This window comes from Cricetulus griseus, assembly GCF_003668045.3.
Source record: "Cricetulus griseus strain 17A/GY chromosome 1 unlocalized genomic scaffold, alternate assembly CriGri-PICRH-1.0 chr1_0, whole genome shotgun sequence".
NCBI classification, from domain to species: Eukaryota; Metazoa; Chordata; class Mammalia; order Rodentia; family Cricetidae; genus Cricetulus; species Cricetulus griseus.
In genome coordinates, this window is record NW_023276806.1 from 191228262 (window position 1) to 191250091 (window position 21830).

General features: G+C 40.5%; 1 protein-coding gene across 4 annotated transcripts in view; it reads left to right on the plus strand.

Moving 5' to 3' along the window:
• Dgki (diacylglycerol kinase iota) overlaps positions 1-21830 on the plus strand; it is a 434118-nt gene that overhangs the window by 341956 nt on the left and 70332 nt on the right. For all 4 annotated transcript variants that reach the window (XM_035451050.1, XM_035451051.1, XM_035451052.1 and 1 more), the window contains 2 exons: positions 8346-8425; positions 10831-10875. In XM_035451050.1, coding sequence (XP_035306941.1) covers positions 8346-8425; positions 10831-10875 — 125 coding nt within the window. The remainder of the gene's footprint in view (positions 1-8345; positions 8426-10830; positions 10876-21830) is intronic.

A 21830-nucleotide genomic window follows, 5' to 3' on the forward strand; every position in this document is an offset into this window, starting at 1 on the left:
GTTACCGCCAGTCAGTTGTTTAGAGAAACATACATGCAGAGTGTATGGGAGGATTATTCCACAGCATCTCAGCTGGAAGCTGATGGCCCAAAGGCTGGGATAGAAGTAGTGCTGCTGCTACTGTAAAGTCAGCAGCCCAAAGACCGGGACACTAAGAGCTGTGGCATCAGATGGCCAGAGGAGAGGTGTATCCCAGTTTAGAGAAGTGGGGAGAAGGAGATGAGAGAAAGGAGGAGAGGGGAAGGAATGGGTAAGGAAGGGAGGGTGTTCTTTTGTTGTCTCCTGGTACTCTAAAGATATGATGCCCATCACACTGGTAAAAAGCAGATCTTATTTATTTAGTCAACTGATACTCTGTTCATCTCTTCTGGGCACTCGCACAGAAAGAAAACGTCAATATCATGTACCTGGGCATCTCTGAACTCAATCTAGCTTGCATGCATAATGTACCATAGTGCTATGTATGTAAAATGGAGTGGTTTCAAGATTGCTAAAAAAGTAACAATGTATCTGTCACATGATGTTTCTTGTTTTTGTTTTGTTTTTATTTTTTGCAGTCCATGTACCTCCTCCTGCCTTTTCTATCAAGAAAGCTATTATGCTGGGTTTTGTAATGTCATCCTCTTGACACATACATCCCTAAATCAGATAACGGTTGGGTCAGCAAAGTGAATCTTCTCTGTAGAGGAAACAAAAAGAAGACAATACAATGAATTTTAGAAGAAGGCATCCGGGACTGTTGCAAAGAATCTCTGCACTATCTGGCTTTGGCTTCCCAAAGAGAGCATAATCTCCATTCTGAAAGGGTTTGGGGGAACACCATGGTAAATATGTTCTGGGAAGGATCTGGCAGGTGCTAGGATGGCTTCTACTGCTAAATGGAAATGCTGTTAGGAAGAGTAAGTCTTCACAACTTTTCTGATTTATTGTGATCTAACTCTTGTTCTCAGGAAAGGGTTAAGGAAGAGCATATCTGGGAATAATAGTGATGTTATTTTAGTGTATATTTACACGTGCATGCACACACACACTCCCTCCCCCCTCTGTCTCTGTCTGTCTCTGTCTCTGTCTCTTTCTCTCTCCCTCTCTCCCTCTCTGTCTCTCTCTCCCCCTCTCCCTCTCCTTCCCCCTCCTTCTCTCTCTCTCTCTCTCTCTCTCTCTCTCTCTCTCTCTCTCTCTCTCTCTCTCTCTCACACACACACACACACACACACACACACACACACCTAGCTGGTGGTTTAAGCTTTCCTACATTCTATCATTGGTTTGAAAGCTAGCTCTATAAGTGATACGACAGTCTATGTGGTGATCATTTTGTGCATATCTGTCTCGGGATTCTCTTATCCTGGGATCTTATAGCTGACTCCGGAAGATTCCATTTGCTTACACCCTTTGACCTTGGAGTTAGCTATTTTTTCTATCTCATGCATTTTTATTTATCCTGTAACAAAACTCAACTTTTACTGGGGTGAATAATCCAACAGCTTCTCACTGAAGGGCATTCATTCTCTATTCACGCCTGGACTTTGTTTAATGGTGTAGATAATGCAGCTTGTGACCTGGGAATGCCGCCAAGGACAACCATAGAGATGCAGCCCAACACTGTCACAAATTTACTTGAAAATTATGAGGTTGTTTTCATTTTGTTTTGTGACTGGATTGCAGTGTTCTTGAGCATGAACTCTGTAGATGGCTGTGTCCTGTTGCAGTGTCAACAGTTATATGGGACTTTGCCAGCTTCTGTTTTATTGCCTCCTCTACTAGTATTTAGCTCTGAGAAGTTAAAAACATTCTAATTACCCATCTTTTGTATGTGATCTGGTGTTTCTTTTCTTGAAGTACATGTAATCTTTGTCCTTAGTGTGCTTACTTTAAGATTATTGTATTAGTTGCTATGGTAGTTTGAATAGGTATGACCACCATAGACTCATGTGTTTGAATGTTTGGCCTATAGGGAGTGGCACTATTTGGAGGTGTGGCCTTGTTGGAGTATGTGTGGCCTTGTTGGAGGACAGGTGTCACTGTGGGAGCAGACTTTGAGGTCTCCTATACTTATGCTACTCCCTGTGGTACACAGTCTCTGAATCTGTGGATCAAGATATAGAACTCTCAGCTACTTCTCCAGCACCATGTCTGGTTGCATGCCACCATGCCTCTCACCATGATGATAATGGACTAAACCTCTGAAACTGTAAGCCAGCCCCAGTTAAATGTCTTCCTTTATAAGAATTGCCATAGTCATGGTGTCTCTTCGAAACAATAGAAACCCTAAGATAGTTTATGTCATTTCTTTTTCCAATTTCACACAAGCTAGAGATATATGAGAAAAGGAATCTCAGTTGAGAAAATGTCTCAGTCAGATTGCCTGTAGGGCAATTTCTTGATTAATGATTGATGTGTGAAAGGGTGGTGCCGTCCCTGGGCAGGTGGTTCTGGGCATAAGAAAGTCCTCCGAGGACCCTAAGAGAGGCATACATGGTTCCCCTGGAGAAGGGGAAAGGGACAAGATCTCCTGAGCAAATTGGGAGCATGGGGGAAGGGGAGAGGGAGTTAGGAGAAAGAGAAGGGGAGAAGAGGAGGGGAGAGGAGGACATGAGAGAGCAGAAAGATTAAGTCGGGGGGGGGATAGAGGCAAGCAAGAAAAGAGATACCATAATAAAGGGAGCCATTATAGGTTTAAATCTGGCACTAGGGAAATGTCCAGAGATCTACAAGGATGACACCAACTAACAATCTAAGCAATAGTGGAGAGGCTACCTTAAACTCCCTTCTCTGATAATGAGATTGATGACTACCTTATATGCCTCCTAGAGCCTTTATCCAATACCTGATGGAAGCAGAAGCAGGCACCTACAGCTAAACACTGAACTGAACTCTGGAACAGAGAGGGAGGAGTGATGAGCAAAGGGGTCAAGACCAGGCGGGAGAAACCCACAGAAAACAGCTGACCTGAACAAGGGGAAGCTCATGGACCCCAGACTGATAGCTGGGGAACCAGCATAGGACTGACCCAGACCCCCTGATCCTGGGTATCAGTTAGGAGGTCTGGGTAATCTATGGGGCTGCTGGTAGTGGACCAGTATTTATCCCTAGTATAAGAGTGAACTGTGGGAGCTCATTTCACATACAGCGGTATTCTCTCAGCCTAGACACACGGCGGGGGGAGGGCCTAGGCCCTGCTCTGAATAATATGACAAACTTTAAAGATCCCCCATGGAAGGCCTTACCCTCCCTGGGGAGCAGAAAGGTGATGAGGTGGGGGGCAGTGGGGGGCAGGGAGGAGGGGAGGGAGAAGGAACTGGGATTGACATGTAAAAGAATCTTGTTTCTAATTTAAATTTAAAAAAAAAATCTGAGAAAAAGAAAGAAAGTACTCTGAGTAAGACATGGTGACCAAGCCAGGAAGAAGCCTTTCTCCCTGGGTTCTGTTTCAGTTCCTGCCTCCAGGTTCCTGCCTTGAGCACCTGTTCTGACTTCCCTGGATGATGGACTGTAATCTTCTAGGTGAAACAAACCCTTTCCTCAACTTGATTTTAGTCTTGGCATTTCTCACAATAAGAGAAATCAAAATAAGACAGTTACATCCCTGTCGCTGTGATAAAATACCACAACCAAGGAGACTGAAGGGAGAGAGTTTGTTTTTAGTTTACAGTTCCAGAGAGGTAAACTTCGTGTTGGGTATCAGTCCTAACAAATGCTGCCCATAAATTGGTAGCAGGTAATGAATGCAACTCAGATGATTGAGAATTTTGTAACAGAAAGCTCTGCTATGTTTTAATTTTATATACAATTATGATAATTAGCACATTATGAGACTACAAACCTCTGCTTTTTAATGTAGACTTTACTCTTTATCACTGTTTTTGTACCATTGGTTTCATAATGTAAATGTTATACAATGAAAAAATTAAATGTCAAATTTTTTTATTACCATAGTTCCTGTTAGTAGTGGGGCTTTCAGGGGTCTAGAACCTTTTGGTTAAATTTGATGGTTAAAATGGTTAAATTTGATGGTTTAACCATTTGGTTAAAATGCTAGATGCTTTTAACTTTAGAGTTGAATTTTAAGGTAGCCAGGAGGTTCTGGTGCTCACCTTGCACGGCAGAGGGAGGCGGATCTCTGTGAGTTCGAGGCCAGCCTGGTCTACAGCACTAGTTCTAGAATAGCTAAGACTATTGCAAAGAGAAACTGTCTTGAAAAACAAAACAAACAAACAAACAGCAGCAAAAACCCCCACTGTGGTGGAGAAGCATAACACAAACAACAGGCATAGCAGGAGAGCAGGAGCATGGAGCAGAGAGCTCACATCCTTAATCACAGCACAGTAGAGAGAGAGAAAGTCAACTGGAGGTATCCCAAGTCTTTTAATCTCAGAGTCCATCTCCAGTGCATGTGGAACTCTCCATGAGATCCTGTGGGTACAGAACTGATGATGGCTGTCCCTCCCCCGGAATCTGGAAGTAGCTAATAGTTCAGCAGGGAGGGATAGGGCTACTTAAGTTCCTCCTCGCTAGTCTGTGATTGCTTTTGACAGACTCAGTTTGTGAAGGCTCAGTATAGGCAGCCTCAGGGTCTGTAAGATTGTTGTAAGATTGCAGTCTCTAGGTCAGGCTCTGGAGACCACGTTTGACAAGTCTTTCCCTCTTTCTGCTCCCTCTTTGGTGGTGTTCCCTAAGCCCCAGAGGGGATGTTATAATTGTTCTGTTTAGGGCTGAGCTCTCAGCCATTATGTGTAGGGCCCTTGGCTAGCCATGGTTCTCTGCTTTCTCTATATATAAGCCAAACAGAAGCTTCTATGATCATGGCAGAGCATAGGATTTGTCTGTAGGTATAAACAGGTACCCTCAATACTCTTACATTCCACAGTGGAGTGTATTCATCTTATCGATGTGCTGGATGCTTGGTAGAGCTTTTCAGTTTGGAAACCAATGTTTTGTTTTCTGACAATTCCCTTATTTTTTTCAAGTTCATTTACACTTTGGGTATTGGACTTCCTAGTATTCTACTTTCCTGTTGTATATTCCATCTTTCTTTTTTTTTTTCACCTCACTTTTGTCTCAACTTTATCTCTTGGCCTTTTGACTGAGATCTGTATTTATCCCATCAGATTTTAATTTTCAAAGTATTTGGTATGCCTGGTTGTCTTCTGTGTGAGGCCCTGTCCCCTCTACCTGTTCATCTTCTTCCGACATCATCAAATCATTCTTGGATTTCACAGATGGATCCATTTTCTCAAAACTTTACAATTATATTAATGAAAGTATTTTCAGAGCTTCTCTTTCTTATACATTGCATTTTATTTTGTCTTTTATTTTACTCTCCAGCGTCTATGTTAGATGGATGTCCCAGTTTTCTGATCATTTTCTACATTTCTGCTCATTGTTAAACCTGAGAGACAAGGCTGGAGAGACGGCTCCATGGCTAACAGCACTCACTGCTTTTACAGAGGACCTGGGTTTGGTTTCCAGTACATACTTGGTTTAGCCTGCAACTTCACCTCCAGGGCATCCAGTGACCTCTGTTTGCCTCTGCAAACACTCACATTCATGTGTACATACTCATACAAAGACTCACAACCCTATAAATAGTAAAAATAAATATATCTTTAAAAAAAAACTGTAAGCAAGAGATATACAGATGACCGGGAGTGCTGAAAGTCTTAGTAAAGGTTTTTGACTTCAAACTTCTTTATGTGATGTAGGCAAGCTGATCCTTGAGAATTCCAAGTCAGTGAGTGTTCCCATTAGGTTCTTATGAGGAGAGCCCCAGCTTTAGCATGTCCTGCCATGGCTCTTTCCAGCTAAGCCCTGCTTCCTGGATTATTCAATACTGAGAGAAAGGCTTCGCTTGTTATTTTTTTTTTTTTATGACTTTGCTTTAGGGTCTCATGATTTTGGTAGCACTAATGTTCTTTGGATGTGTACAGGTCTCGAAGGGACAGTACATAGTGTGGATGCAGCCAAGCCTTGGTACAGGGAACTTTTGCTTGGGCTTTGGAGAATTTTAAGGTCTGTTCTGGTTTATCCACATGTTCAGGGCCTTCGTGTTCTTGGAGTATATGGTGGAAAGAGAAGGGGGGTCACAGACACTGCTTTTTCCCAGTACTCCAGCCATTACAAGAATTCTGATTCTGACACCTCCTTCGGGTACCAGCAAAGTTTTGTTTGAAAAGTAGGAAAGCGTATATTACTCTCACAATTTTGGAACTATGCCTGTGGAGGTACATGAAATTCAAGTGTAACATTCTGGCCTTGGACCTTAACCAATGGTGGGGGTGGGCCTGCCACCATGTTAACAGATTGCCCCATGGGTTTGTCAGATTTCATGCTAAGACTGTGGATTCCTTGATGCTAGATTTTGGCAAGCCCCGTGAGGGAATGAAGTTCCAGGTCACTGTACTCTGCAAATTGCCAGTTATTCCCCATTTTCTAGATATCAACTGTGCCTAGCATGAGGAGGTAAGAGGGATCCAGTTAGCTAACAAGCAGCGCTCCAACTTCAGTGGCCCCATTCCCCTCAGTTTCTCACATTCCTGGTGGTACTCAGAGCAAGCCCATGGAGGATCCTTCCTTCCTTTCCCTCCCTCCCTCCCTCCCTCCTCCTCCCTCCTCCTCCCTCCTCCCTCCCTCCTCCCTCCCTCCCTTTCCCTCTCCCTTCCCTCCCTCCCTTCCTCTCCTCTCCTTTCCTTTCTCTTCCCTTCCCCTCCCCTTCTCCCTCCTCCCCTCCCATTCTATCCCCTCCCCTCCCTTCCCTTTCCCTCCTCTCCTTTCCTTTCCTCCACCTTCCTCTCTCCTCTCATCCCATCCCCTCCCCTTTCTCTTTCCGGAGAGAATTCTAACTTCTTGAAGTTGAGAGAGTTTTAGATTTGTTGATGTTCACACTGGGATTTCATTAGGATGTAACCCTTTGGGCTTTTTTATAGTTGTGGCTTTTTTCCTTTGGGGTCTCTTGATACAGAGAGAATCTTTTTTATAATATGCTGAAATTTAGGGGCCCAAAGCATTCACATGTATTTCTTTAATTTCAAATAACTTCAGATAAAGCCAAAGGCAAGTATGAAAAATTTCAAATGCCCACAAGGCAGTAGAAGTGTTGTTGTTCGTATATACTGTTTATCTCTCTGATAGGGTTTCTATCAAAAATTGAAGTTCTTTGTCTGTTTTCTACTGTGCTTTTGGTTCTCTTTGATATTTTTCCAAAAATTTATTAGGAGATTTAATTTAAAAACTAATGAAAGATAAAAGACAACAAGACAAAAATAAGAATTAAACTCAGAGGATACAGTTAAATATATGGAAATATACAAAAATAAAAAATGTTTTCATCAGGAAATTTTCCAATAATTAAGTTGCAGTAACCTATCAACACTTTATTTAGAATCTAAAAATCATGGTTGATTGGATTAGATCCGACTACTTATGAGAAATCGTCAATTCCTGATTGTGTTCAGCTTGAATTCCTGTCTAAATTTACTTCCAGGTGCATTCTGTCTGCTGTGAGTGGTGATGCAGGCTATACCACAGGAGTCCCTCCTTGCGTATTACCGCATTTCCAATGTTTTGTATCTATTGTACACCTTTAGGGGTAGACTCTGATGGACGCTGGCTTGGTCACTAATCATTGGTCCACTTCTTGTTTCTCTAGTCTCCTTGATAACACTGCATCCTTTTTAATCTTAAAAAGTAAATTTTTACTATAACTCAGTAACATTTTTGGTGAAAGAGAAGTGCGTTAAATCTGTCATTTTATTCAAGAATGCAGCTTTTATTTATTTATTTTTTTTACTTAGAAACTGTGCATTCTAACGAATATCCTATTATGTGGAATCAGTATTCACTGGTACTTATTGAAGGTGGAGTCTCCAAGATGATCAGAAAATGAATCAAATCAGCTGCAGGGGACACAAAAGCCTGAGCCAGAAACATTCTTTCTGTTGTTCTTAACTAAAGAGAAGGAAATATTGGCATGAAGTTTGGCAGCTGGTTATCAATAATGCAAAAGGAAGGTGTTAATTTTCCACAAGTTTCTTTTTATCTCTTGAATTCTGCCATCCTATTGTTACTGTGGTATTAGGTATTACATTTCATATCAGGGCCAAGAAGGTAAAAGCCAGGTGGCGGGGACTACATGAGTCAAACAAGGTAAATATATGACACCTGCTGGGACGACGAAGTTCCCTAAGGCCACCAAGCAGCCTTATAGTGTGTGTACTTACTTCTGGTCATGGTTGTACCCAGATTCCCATAATGCCTGTAAGATTCCTTGTTACCCAGGGGAAACACATTTAAGTCAGTCTAAAGACAAGATACGTTATTTTAGATTTTCTTTTTCCCTTCTCCCTCAGCCATCCCTCTGGGTATTCTAGTTGTTCGTGGAGACTGTGATTTGGAGACCTGCCGTATGTACATAGACCGCCTACAGGAGGTGAGTTGATTATCTTATCATTTATTCTCTTTAGATTTTTCCTTAAATAAGAAATTACCAGCTATCTACACATATGCATATTTGTATGTGTATGTATTTCTAAAAAGATGCATGAGATGAGGGAATGCATTATGGCCCTTGTTCTTTAAACATACACTCTCTCAACTCTACTGTTGGTCCCCTCTGCTGGTTGATGTGGGAGAGGACTATTGGGTTAACTACAGGTGCTGATACCCTCGTGTATTCCATGGCTATGCTGTAGCTTAGAAATTCTGCCTTCTTGCCAGGCTGCATAGCTCTATATTTTTAGCTATTCAGAATTTCAAAAGAGCTAATAAATAATGAGAGAACCTAGAGATATGAGGCTATTTGATGTTTTGTGTCTAAAAAAGACTTCTCTCAGAGACAGCTAGATTTTGCTTTTTAAAATGAAACTCCTTCCATAGGAATCAGAAGCTTCTTACTCATGGAAATATTATCAGAACCAAAAGGATAATTTGTTGACCTGTAAATTAACCCTTAATCTGGTCTTGGCACTGAGAAATAGGACGGAAGAAATTTTGTGTAGGACCTTCTCATGGGTTTGATCTGAGCCAGCGATGTCAAGAGACCCAAACTCATCATTACAATTCCTGTTGGTTGTTTTGACAAAATTGTGTGTGTGGGGGTATGGGGGGGGCAACTGTATCCATTTCAGGAGTGGTGGAAGCATACACATCTCTCTCTACTCTCTCCTTCGTCACTCCCAGATGGAGGACTTCAATTCCCATTGGAGTATCTTTTCTCAAATGGTGCTGATTGAAATATTTGTGTTTTAAAACCAATGGTTGTTTTGAAGGGTTCTCCTAGAGGAATAACTCTGTTCTGTTCAATACATAATGACCAAATGAGCTTAAATGAATTGTAAACAACGCTGATGTATAGTTTTTAAATCCTGTTAACTTGTGGCCACTTATCTTTGAATATTATATTATATGTCACTAGAAATGAATTTGGGTAGGAAGCACATACTAGTGGTTCTAAAAATTGATTTCATCCTTATAATTCTTAAGGGTATAGATATAATTGTGAACCAAAAGATATTTAGGGAAAAGATGACAAAGTTTGAATACCAGTGTGAATGAGAAAGCCAATAGATTTTATAGTTGTGGCTTTGTTTAGCTATTTTCAGTGTGGGAAACAACTTAAAGAACAAAACATCTGTGAACATCTAGCATGCAAATTGGATCCTAATCTAAATTTAAAGAACCCATAGTATCTCAGTTTTCAAAATAATACTATATTTTACTGTGAAGTGTTATACATTAAACCTTTGTTAAAAAAAAAAAAAAGCGGCAGGGGGAAGTTATAGACTGGGGAGTTGGCTCAGTAGTTAAGAGAATTGGCTGCTCTTCCAGAGGACTGTGTTCAGATCCCAGCATCCATGCTGTATGGCTTCCAAACACCTATGACTTCAATCCAAGAGATCGGGTATCCTCTAGTTTCTATGAGCACACACACACACACACACACACACACACACACTAAAATCTTTTAAAGAAGTGACTCACAACTGATACTATATTTATTTAAAAATTATTTTAAAAATTAACATTCAAGTGACAATATTACTTCACAGTGGCAAAATGTATGACTAATTAGTTGGCTTTGGTGAAAATCAACTTAACCAAGTATTGGCATGCTTATCACACAAATATTCAACAAATATAGATTTAGGAGAAGAAAAGAAAAGTGATAAATAAAGAGAAGTTTTAAAGGTGACTTGGATGCAGAGCCGGATGACAAGCCCTTTGGGAAGCAGGTGTGAGGACAGAGGTCCCCAGGACTGCTGACATCTGTACAGAGCATTAGCATACTCATTAGCAACGAAGCCTGAGACTTGTGTCAGTGGTGACAACTTAGTTGCCAGGCTTATAAAGGGGAGTCTGGCTTCAGAATCTGCTAGCAAAAGCCCAAGTCCTATCACGCCTGTCAACTTGCACTCCATGACCACATGGAGTGGTTACTTTTTCTTGACTGTTTGCCAAGCATCTTGCAAGTCTATGGTATTGTACATTTAGTGCAAGATGGATTCTAGGCATTTGAGGTTGCCCAAGAAGATTTCTCCATAAGCGGGGGAGTTTCCATACAAATGAAACTGGACTCCCATTTATAATAACAAAATCATCAGATGGCCATCACTAATCTATGAACTTCCTAAGTTGGAAGACACAAATGATCCGTTTTTCTCTCAATCCCAGTTAGTATGCTGTTATTGTTTCTGGCATGAACTTCATTTGCCAACCTTGAGGAGTGAAGAAACTTTTCAAGAAACTTTTCAGATCAGTGTGGTGACGTTAAATTGGGAGTTCAGTCAGTAGGAATGTGTCCAGCTAACTGTAAGGTATGGATTTTTCTTCCATTAGGATTTGCAGTCAGTTTCTTCTGAGTCACAGAGAGTTCATTGCCAGGTAACTCATAATTGCTCCTACTTGTTTTTTTTTTTTTTTTTTTTTTTTCAGACAGTCCAATTCCCTCTTTCACTGCATGTGCAATTCAGAGTCCACATACTATCCTCTGATTGGCTCAATCCATAAAGAGCCCAGTGAAGTTGTTACTCTAATTATTTTGCATTTTCCTGATTTTGTACTGTTGTAGTCTAGTACAAGTCTAGACCATTGGCATTCTCGCAGATAATCTGGGGAAAGTAATTTTAAAAATGAAGTGCTTTTAGTTACATATACCAGAAATCTCAACTCAAGCTAGCTTAGCAGAGAAAGTGTACATTGGACCTCATAAGCACAACACTAGATCAAGGTGGGTTTTACTTATCATTCAGTGATGGCCCATGCTCCATTTTTCTGCTGGTATTTCTGATTTTCTCTTTTTCTAACAATTTCCCCCTTGGGATAGAGGCGGTGGTGATCCCAGGTGGCTTCTCTTCTCTAATGTAACAAGCTTCTCCCGGGCTTGTCTAATGGATGCATCTGATAGGCCACTCTTCAGACTCTTCTCTGGCCTTATCAGGAGAGCCCTCAGTTGTCCTCAGCCTACCTTGCTGTAAAAGTGCAGTCTCTTCCCTGCTCTCTAATAGCTTGTGCTGCCCATACCTCCTTATCTGCCATTTTATCCCCCACAGTTTCTCAGACATGGTATAGGTTCATTGCAGTTTTCACCCAGATTGCAAGGCAACCTTACAGTTCTCTCTGACTACCCTCTTCTCTTAGAAACAATTGGCCCTTCCATGCCAGCAACTTCTCCAAGAAAAATCTCTGTGGATCATTTTATGTCTCTGTGTGCAGGGAACTTAAATGTTGACGTGGTCATATAATGAGGACACAACATAAGAACTGTATTTAACTGTGTGGCTACCAAGTGTACACTTACATAAACTAAGATAGTATGGCATCAGTGACACCAGGCAGTATAATCTATGGGACTACCATTTGTACACAGTCCTTTGCTGACCATTGTCATGTAGGGCTGTGGCTGTGCAAGCCCTCATTTAGCTTGCTTGGGTTTAACTGTCTGGGTTTTTTTTTGTTGTTGTTGTACTTGAAAAATTCTAGCACACTAATCTATTTATAAAAACAATAACAGTTACAACTGAAAGAAGACCTTGAATACCATGGCCTGAGTAACAGTCTTTCTCTGTTGAGATCTACTCTGCACACTCAGCCAAGGAAACACTTTTATCTTTAGGCAAAAGAACAGGGCTGGCCTTGGTGTTTTTGTCTGTGTGTCCTACTATTCCAGAATATTGAGTCACACCTGGCTGTGTTTGAAAGGAGAAGTCACTTAAGGTGACACTAAGATAATGAACCACTGAATCACACTGGGAGGCTTTATACCAACATTTTAAAGGAAAATTTATCAGCTTTTATAGACTGGAGCTGGTAGCTAACAGTTGGTATCAGGAATTAGACTGAAGCAGATCCATTGTTTTAACAAAGGCTTATACTTTTTCCTCTTGGAAAATTTTGAACTTTTACAATTTTGCCAAAATACTTTAAGCACTGATCCTAACTAGGTTTATGAGACTCATGAGCTGATATACTAACCTGTCATGTAGACCATTGTCATTTTGATTTAAGAGTATTTAACATGGGTCTTTTTAAACTATAACTTCTTTATGTCACTTTGTAGCCACATGGATTAGGAGAGAAGTGACACTGTAGAATATGATATGGGTATTTGTCTCATTTACTGTTAAGTAGTAACAACATGGAAAAATATTAGCGACTTTTTTTCCCTAAGTATTTTTGTACTTTTTTGATGAGTTACAGTCAAATCAAACTTTGGTGTCAACATTGCCATGGTATAAATATCACATCAAAAGCTTTTGTACATTGATCATAGAGAATAACAAGGATAGCAATCAAGGACGAGTATCAGGGCATCACGAACCTCACCTTCTCATGCTGAAATGAAGGAACAGAGAGTAATCATGGACCTTGGGTAATAGAGAAGCCCAGGATGATTTTCTCTCTTTCTCTTTCTCTCTCTCTCTCTCTCTCTCTCTCTCTCTCTCTCTCTCTCTCTCTGTGTGTGTGTGTGTGTGTGTGTGTGTTTGTGCATGCATGTGTACATCTGTGTGTATGAGAGAGTGACAGACACACACAGAGAGAGACATGCACAGAGAGAATATTCTAGAATCATCCTAGGACAAAGAGGGGTCTCCCAACCAGCAAAGGTGAGCAGGTAGAGGCAAAAGGCTTCAGGAAATAAACTTTCACATTTTCTTGAGATTATCAGGGGAGGATGCTGAATAAAGACTTCTGATTTTGACCACATTGATATTGATGAATCAGTAAGAATCCAAGAGGTTTGGTGAGCAGTAGTAAGTTGGAAATGTGAATAGTAAAAGCCCACTCAAAATCCCAAGCTTGGAGATCAAGAAAGTGGGGAAGTCCTGAACAAATGAGCGGTGCTTAGAGCTGCAGGGTTGGAGGAGGTGGTCTGGGATGAGTAGGGATCCTGAAGAGGCCTCACTGCCATTCTTTGTGTCCTCAGCACCACAGACTAACTTCTAACAGTCAAGCACAGACTGACTTCTAACAGCCAAGCACAGACTAACTTCTAACAGCCAAGCACCGATTACTTGGGAGAGTGAGGAATAGAGAACAGTGCCAGGTGCCCTCGAGCTGTGTGCTGACCTCTTCGTCTTTCCAAATGCAGATAAAACACACCAATGTTGGTGCAACTCTTTTTTTTTTTTATGTAGAACATGACAAAGCCATCCAATGGGAAACTTAATACTAAATTTTGTTTCCACACCCAGAAACTGTAACATCAGGATCTCTGGATTGTCTCAAGTGGGCGTTGGTGATGTAGGAGAATAAGCTTTAGGAAACAGGACTGTGAAATGTCTTGAATGCTCTCTAATGGACTTTGTTACATAGGAGAGGGAGAATGAATAAACAGCAGTGAGTTAGAACAACTTGGCAGATTCTTGTCAGCCCACTGATTGCTTGACTTTTTTTTTTTAAGTCAGGAAAACAAACAAAGCAAAACACACCCTCAAAGACCCACATGTGCCCAAGATGTCCTGTTGCTGAGCCACATGGCATCTCCCACCACTTACACATTTCCCTGTTTCCTTGCTTCCATGTCTTCTTTTTCTAAAGTTGCAGTGAACCGCCAGCAAAGCATGGGGGTAAGAAATGACACCTTGCATTAGCCTAACAAGGCAGCGTAGGTCATACAAGAATGTGCTGGCTGTTTATAGTCTGCTGAAAGTTCCAGCACACACATCTCTGATGCCAAAATATAAAAAGCCCCTTCACGCTAATGACATCTGGTATAATTTCTAACTGCCAAATAGACTATGTGCAGGTTCCTATCTCCTTCAGATTGGCAAATAAACTGGAATTTATAAATAAATTAGACTTTATTTGATAAACAATGTTTCCTGAGGCCATCCTGAGGCCATCTGCCATTACTCTCTCTCTCTCTCTCTCTCTCTCTCTCTCTCTCTCTCTCTCTCTCTCTCTCTCTCTCTCTCTCTCTCTTTTTTAGAAATAATGTCCATTTGAACCCCAAGTCATGAAATAAAGAGGGAGTAGATTGTTTTGGTGTTAACTGAAACCAGTTCACAAGTTAGAATTAGTTTATTTTAATCTAGGAAAAAGGCAGAGCTCAGGAAGGAAACTTTTGAAGTTTATTTGTTTTCCTTTCATGTCTATGTATGAGTGCCTGAATACATGCATATCTACCCTGTGTGTATATGGTACTCTAAGAACTGCTGTTTCAACTGTTGACATTTTAAGGCATCTATATCTGCCTATAGATACTTCTTGGACTCTATTGAGCAGAAGCCAATGGCATCATTAAATATATATGAATACAATGCAGGGAAGTCTCCTACAGCAAAGTATTACCCATCCTCAAGTGTCAGCAGTATAGAGTCAAAAGAATCCCTGCATCATTGTATTTTGCTTGGGACAAGAAGGGGGTCTGTGGCAGTGTGAAGTCTAGGTGAGGAAAGCAGAAGCAGAGAGAAAGAGGAACTGGGAGAAAATACAGCCAGGAACAATAAAGACAGCTATAACTTTGGCCAGGTTTGTCAAAGAAAGCCAAGTGTACTCAGGGTTTAAAAAACATTTTTATATATGCCCTAAGTCAGCATTTCTCCAAGCAGGCCCTGTGGACCCTTGAGTATTATCAGTTTGACCTGAGAAATTTTAGTGATTATGGCGTTCAATAGTAAGTGCAAAATGGATTTATCCAGGTGATTCCTTTGTCTAAGAATCAACTAACTTAAAAGAAAAAGGTGAAAATTTCAGGAAAATAGATGGAACTGGGAAACTTATATTAAGTAAAGTAACCCACACTCAGAGTGCTGTTTATTCTTCCTCATATGGAGATCATGGCTTCTAATTGCTAAACAGGTTTGCCTGGGCAGGAGTAGGCCAGGAAAGTAGAAATGAGGGGTGGGGTGGGATAGGGTGGGGAGACGTTCTAAAGGAAGAGATTAGGGAAAACAATAGATCAGAGGGGAAGGGAGGATCCCTGAGGCCAAAAGGGTACAGTGTGTTGGGGGGGGAGGGTAGGCGAATAGGAACTTAAGAAAGGAAATGGGTCAGGAGAATCAACCAAAATAAATATGCATGAAAATGCCATCTAGAAACCAGATACTTTTTAAATTAAATTCAAAATACAAAATTAAAATAGTTTTTAAAAAGAAAAGGTGAATGTATATATGTTGGAGAGTAGAGAGTGGATGGGTCAGAGATGTTTCAGAGAAAGATGACCAGGGACTGGACCTTATTAGATGATGCAGTGAGTCCTAGCCCAAATGACTTCTGTTCAGGTTTTATGAAAGATGAATTTCATTCACTTTGAAGGTATAGTTAAAAGCTGGTGAATATTGCCTAATTGGATAACCTACTGGAGTGTATAACAGGGATGTTGTGTGCATTAGTTATGCATAATTGAATATAAATTAAGGGCATCTTTTGCATATGTGTGCCAAGTAGTATTTCAGAGAAGAACCATATTAATGATACCTAATTAATTCTAGGTGGCTTTCAGAAACACATGAACACAGACACGCATTTCTGTGACATTAAATCTTGCTGGCCCCTTGTAAGAGAATTGTTTTCTCACCTCTTCTTCTTCTTCTTCTTCTTCTTCTTCTTCTTCTTCTTCTTCTTCTTCTTCTTCTTCTTCTTCTTCTTCTTCTCTTGAATTGAAGTCGTTGTCCATGTTGCATTGGTAGATAGCCCTAAATCCAGGATTCCTGTCTTCCAGGCACTTGGTGAGGGCGTGGTGAGGTATTTACCTCATGGAAATGCATTGCCCACCTGGGCTGATTATGAAAGCTGTATTAAGCTAAGATTGCAGTTTATTGAATGTTATTCCTCTTCTAGGATCACTGCCACTCAGGTATATTCTGATTATCTTGTGTGAATAGAAGAGAAGAGTTGCACTCCTTCCCATGAGGTCATCATTCACTAAGAACATCCTTTTAGGACCCCGGCTTAAGTTGTAAATTCCTCCTTGGCAACAAGCTTCCCTCATTCTTGCTCCAGTTTTTACCACTCCAAGATATATTTGTCTTTGATATCATCAAGGTTCATTTGAGAGTCCCCTGGGCTTTCTGGAGTGAGCCATACATATTGTGCAGTCTACAAAAGTTTATAGTCTTGGCTTCTGTTCCTTTACAGAATGCACACACAGCAAGAATCGGGCTTAGCTTTTACTTCCCACCCTCATGTAGTCCTTAGGATAGCGCTTTGTTGGTGTGATGCCTTCCCTACCTTCCCCTATCTCTATGTAGAGTTAAACCCATTAGATGGATATATAAATATACATATGTGACTTTATTGTTAAAAGAAAATGAATTTACATTCCCTGTGGACTCACTATGTATATTATAACACAACTATTTTTGCTGTATGTGCTACTTTTCTTAGTAGTGCACCATTGCTGTTATGCCTTGCTAATAAATACACTTCTAGCTCATTATTTTCTTCTCATCACATATTTTGACCCTCTCTGAAGAAACCTTTAGGTGATCAACAGTTGTCACATTGTTTTGTGAAAAATATTACAATAAAGGTCAAGAAGAACATGTAGCCAGGCCGCTTGTTAAAAACTTGCTATAGTTGGCCATACTTGTACAGGCCCTAAGCATACTACAAGTATAATATGTACCCAGAAAGTATAGTGGACAGAACTGTCTTTCAATGATCATGGTCAGTTCCTTGCCTCTGGGAATGTTTTCTCTGTGAGCCCATTGATCATTGTATTCTGTGGGACTCTTAAGCATCAGGGTCCATGGAGTAGGAAATGCACAGGGAAAATGACAGCAGGATTTGAGCAGGAAGGACCTTAGTTACCAAGAGTGATTTGTCTGACAAGAAGCAAGGAAGATTAAGTTGACTGTTAATAATGGCTGAATCTGTGGCAAAGTTTTGGGTAGTTGTAGAAGGAAGGTCTTCATATCCTTCTAGATTTTTTTTTTTGCCTTCCAGATTTTGCTTAAGCCTTCTAGAGAATTCTCTTTCAAATGTGGCATTTCTCAACTCCCTTCTAAACCTCAAATAGCTTAAGTACCTAGGAAACTAAAAAGTACCCCCTAAGATAACAGCTTCTCAGGCAAAAGAGGAGTATAGGCTCTATCACCTGCTAAGTGGAGATCTGTAAGTAGTATACTTAAATTATCCAAAGATTAATTCTTTTTTATTTTTTTGAGACAGGGTTTCTCTGTGGCTTTTGAGGCTGTCCTGGAACTAGCTCTTGTAGACCAGGCTGGTCTTGAACTTACAAACATCTGCCTGCCTCTGCCTCCTGAGTACTGGGACTAAAGGTGTGTACCACCACCGCCTGACCCAAAGAGTAATTCTTGACATATTTCAGTTCTTCAAACCATGATTCTTCATTCCTGGCCAGATCTTGGGTGCAAATGCAAGTTCAGAAAGAGTGGCAGTCTGGATGTCAGGAGAGGCAGGTGGGGGTTGGAGTGTGCAGCCATTTGAATAACAAAGTGAGTATCCTGCAATGAGCCTAAGGTTATGGCTTAAAAATCAAGCTATTTAATAAGATTTACCTATATTTCCAAATAAAATCTGTGAGCAGATAACTAAATCCAGGTAGGGTGATTTTGTGGAACTTGAAGATTCAGTTGTGAATTTTGGCCATAGCACATATTGCTGAGAGATTTTTTCCCCATTATAAAATATTCATTACATGGAATAATAATAACCCCGAATAGCCTCCATTTTATTTCATTTATAACCATCAAAGGATATAGATGCAAAGCCAGGTTTGTGGGAAATTAAACGGAAAATAACCAGTGGCAAGGGGCAGGAGAGGCTCACTATAAAAGAAAGAAGACTAGTTACTAGCCTCTTAAATTCTCTAGAGATTTTTGGATATTTTCTAGATAGCTGTTGTCTCCCAGTGCTAGATGACGAGATGAGTCAGTGCAGAAGCTGTGGGTGGAGGACCAAGGAGGAATCAAGGAGAGAAAGAGTCAACTGCTGCCTGTTCCCTTTGATGTACTGTCCGTTAGCTCAGTAGAACTGGACCAGATGGTTCAGGATGGTGTCTGTTGGCACAGCTCAGTCATCCATCTGCACCAGAACTATTTAAAATCTGCTGCCTCAGACCAAAGACTTTAGCCATACATTTCATATTTGGAAGGGAAGGGTTTTATAAAATGTGAGCTAAGCCTTTAGTTTCACTCATAATTTATGTCTTCTGCTGACTCTTTATTCGTTTGGCTGTAGCCTTAAAAGTCTTTCCTCCTAAATTTGTGGCTTTGTAGCAATAGCCAGGGAATAAGTTAAAACCATAATTAAAATGACCTTCATTTTGTAAAATATTGAAACTTGCTATATTGGATACACAAGAATTCCCAAAGTAGATCCATATGGAAATGAGGAGAGCATCAGGCAGGTTAGAGGTCACCCTGTTGGAGATGCCAAACTTCACTCTTTATAGCCTCTGAATGACATGTCTTGTAATTTGCTAGATTTAATTAATAAACAGTTAAGAATAAATCCCCGTAATAATCATGTTATAGCTATGTAACAACAACTGGCTAACCACATTAGCACAGGAGACTTGTGTGTGTGTGTGTGTGTGTGTGTGTGTGTGTGTGTGTGTGTGTGTGTGCGTGTGTGTGTAAGTAAGTACCCAGTAAGCAGAATTATGAGTGATGAGGAACAGAAACGGTAAATAGTGTTCAGAAAAGCATTGCTATCAGTGATAGGTGATATTTGCCTTGGTGATTAATGCCCCATTTTTTTTAAGTAAGCATATAGCTTTCATAATGGACAAAGACCATGGGGTTGCTGAGTAAGACAAGCCTTGCAAGATCCAAACCAGCAAACAGCATGATTTCAGCCATTGTTTAAGAAATGTCCACTCAGAGACAGTTCTTGCTTTTCCTGAGTCTTCCTTCATCTGAGTTTGGCTATGCTGGTACACCAGTGTGCCAAGGCTGTACCATGCACAGAAGCTGCTTGGGAATATAGCCAGTGTCTCCCATAGCTCCTCAGGTGACTAAAGATTACCTTAGGTGACATAAAGTGACATAATTTTATTTCTTCTCTCTTGACATTGCTGGCCTCAGAGATTCGCAAGTACATGTTAGCATGGAGCTGACCATAGTTAAGCACTTTACACATTTCATTTATTTCTCAGTAATACACCAGGATAAATGCTATAAGGGCCATTGTACAAACAAGGTATTTAAGACACAAACTAGTTAAGAGCCCCTCCCCCAATACTCTCAACTGGTGGTTGGTGGAGTTGGGGTTGTCCTTAGCCTCAAAGCTGGCATTTGGAGACCAGCCATCTACTTCTCCAGTCTTGCTGCTTAGCTGAAGTTGGGACATAAACAGTCTCTTGCCTTTCTCTCCTGATTCATCCCCTTATGACATTTAAGCTCCCCCAAAGACAGGACTGTGCTTTTTGTTATATCAACTCTTTTGCAATGATGATGATGATTGTAGTGGTGGTTTCATACAGCTTTCCAAAGCAGTGTTCTCCACCATAAATAATTTTTCTCAGTCATCCAACTCATGTAAATATCAATAACTAGTTTAGCCCCCACCCCAGGTTAGTTTGCACGAACCCTCTTTTCCCTTGGTTAATAAGAAATCGCGGGCCTCAGCACCTATATATTTTGTTACTTCTTTTCAGGTTATAGGTTGTTGATTGATCTCCTGCATATGTTTATTTTGTTGGTCTGCTACATTGAAGCATCATTTTTTGCACAATCCCAGGGAAGTTTCATCTTTTGTTGTCCCAATGTGTCAAGGACAGAATTTTGTTGAGATTTCATGGCTTTGTTTGTTTGACTTTCTTTTCTGACCAAGGGTCTCATGTAGCCTAGGCTGGGTTCAACTCACTATGTGGCACTGACTGGCTAGCCTTGAACTTCCGATCCTCTGGAGTCAACCTTCCAAGTGTTGGGAATGCCATCATATACTAGCACTTATGGTTATAAAACTTTTATACAGCTTTTTAAATTTGTAAACTTTTCTGTGTGTATGTGGCATATGTATGAATGTGTATGTGTGTGTGTGTGTACATGTGTGTGTGTGTGTGTGTGTGTGTGTGTGTGTGTACATGTGTATGTAGATGTGTGTGTAGATATGATTCCTATGTAGTCATTTTTGTAGGCCAGTGGATGATGACAGGATGTCTTCCTCTTTTCACTTCTTCATCTTAATTTTTGAAGCTGGGACTATCATGGAACCCGGAACTTGCCATTTCAGCTGGATTGTCTGGCTAGTGAGCTCCAGAATGCATGTGTCTCTGCCCCTGGGTGCTGGAGTTACAGGAACATACTATGAGGTCCAGCTTTTACCCTGGTGCTGGGGACCTGAACTTTGTAAAATGCAAGGCAAGCATTTTACCTATTGGGCTCTCTCCTCAGCCCTCCACATGCACATTTTAAAAAATAGGCAGTTTACTTTCAGTGTATCTCTAAGAATATATTAATTATATTTTCTTTGGAATGCTAATGACTGTGGCATAAGACCTCATTATGCTAATAGCTCTCCTTTTATGAGCTTGTTTAGAGAGAATACAAATCTGTTTCAAGGCAGCATCCCTATCTTTGTTTCTCTAACAGCCTCCAAAATTGCAGCCAAATCTTCATTTCATTTTCTTTTCAGTAAAGTTGATTTCTTAACACAAATGTCTATATTGTCATTAATGATGTATATCACTACTCAACTTTGTTTATTAAAGCTATATTATGTTCAATCTAAATCTTTCCTCCTTTGAAAACATGACAATAAAGGGGGCCAGAGAGAGGGCTCAATGGTGAGAGCACCAGGTTCAATTCCCAGCACCCACATAGCACCTCACAGCTGTAATTTCATTATCAAGGGATATAATGGCCTCTTCTGGTCTCCATTGGCACCAGGCATGAACACGGTACATAGAAATACATACAGCAAAATACCCACACATATAAAGTCAATAGATGCAATTTAAAAATTTGGTGATGCTATATAGAACTTAAGGCTCCAAACACAAATTTATTGGAGAGACTATGGTGGAAATGAGCAAAGAGGCCATTGGCTCCTCCTAGGACAGACTAACTCAACTTCCCACTAAGGCAATAGCCACAAACTTGGACTGGATCACCTGCAACTTTGAATCAGCAGTCCCTGCTGTTGAGTCTTTGGCTATTTTAAGGTGTTTCTACTGATCCAGATACTGTGTTGAGTTTCCTCTTACCTAAATTTTGAGTTATTTAAATTTAAAGTTTGAACTGTTTTAGACTTTCAGGAATCTCAGATTACTCTAATAGTCTGTAGAAAGAAGAGTCATCCCCCCCACCCCTGGAAAATGCATGTACACACAGGTCTGCCAAATCAGCTCAAATTTTTCAGAAGTATTTATTGTGTGTGTCGAGGAGCACATCCTTATGTTTTAAAAATGGTAATCAAGTATGTCT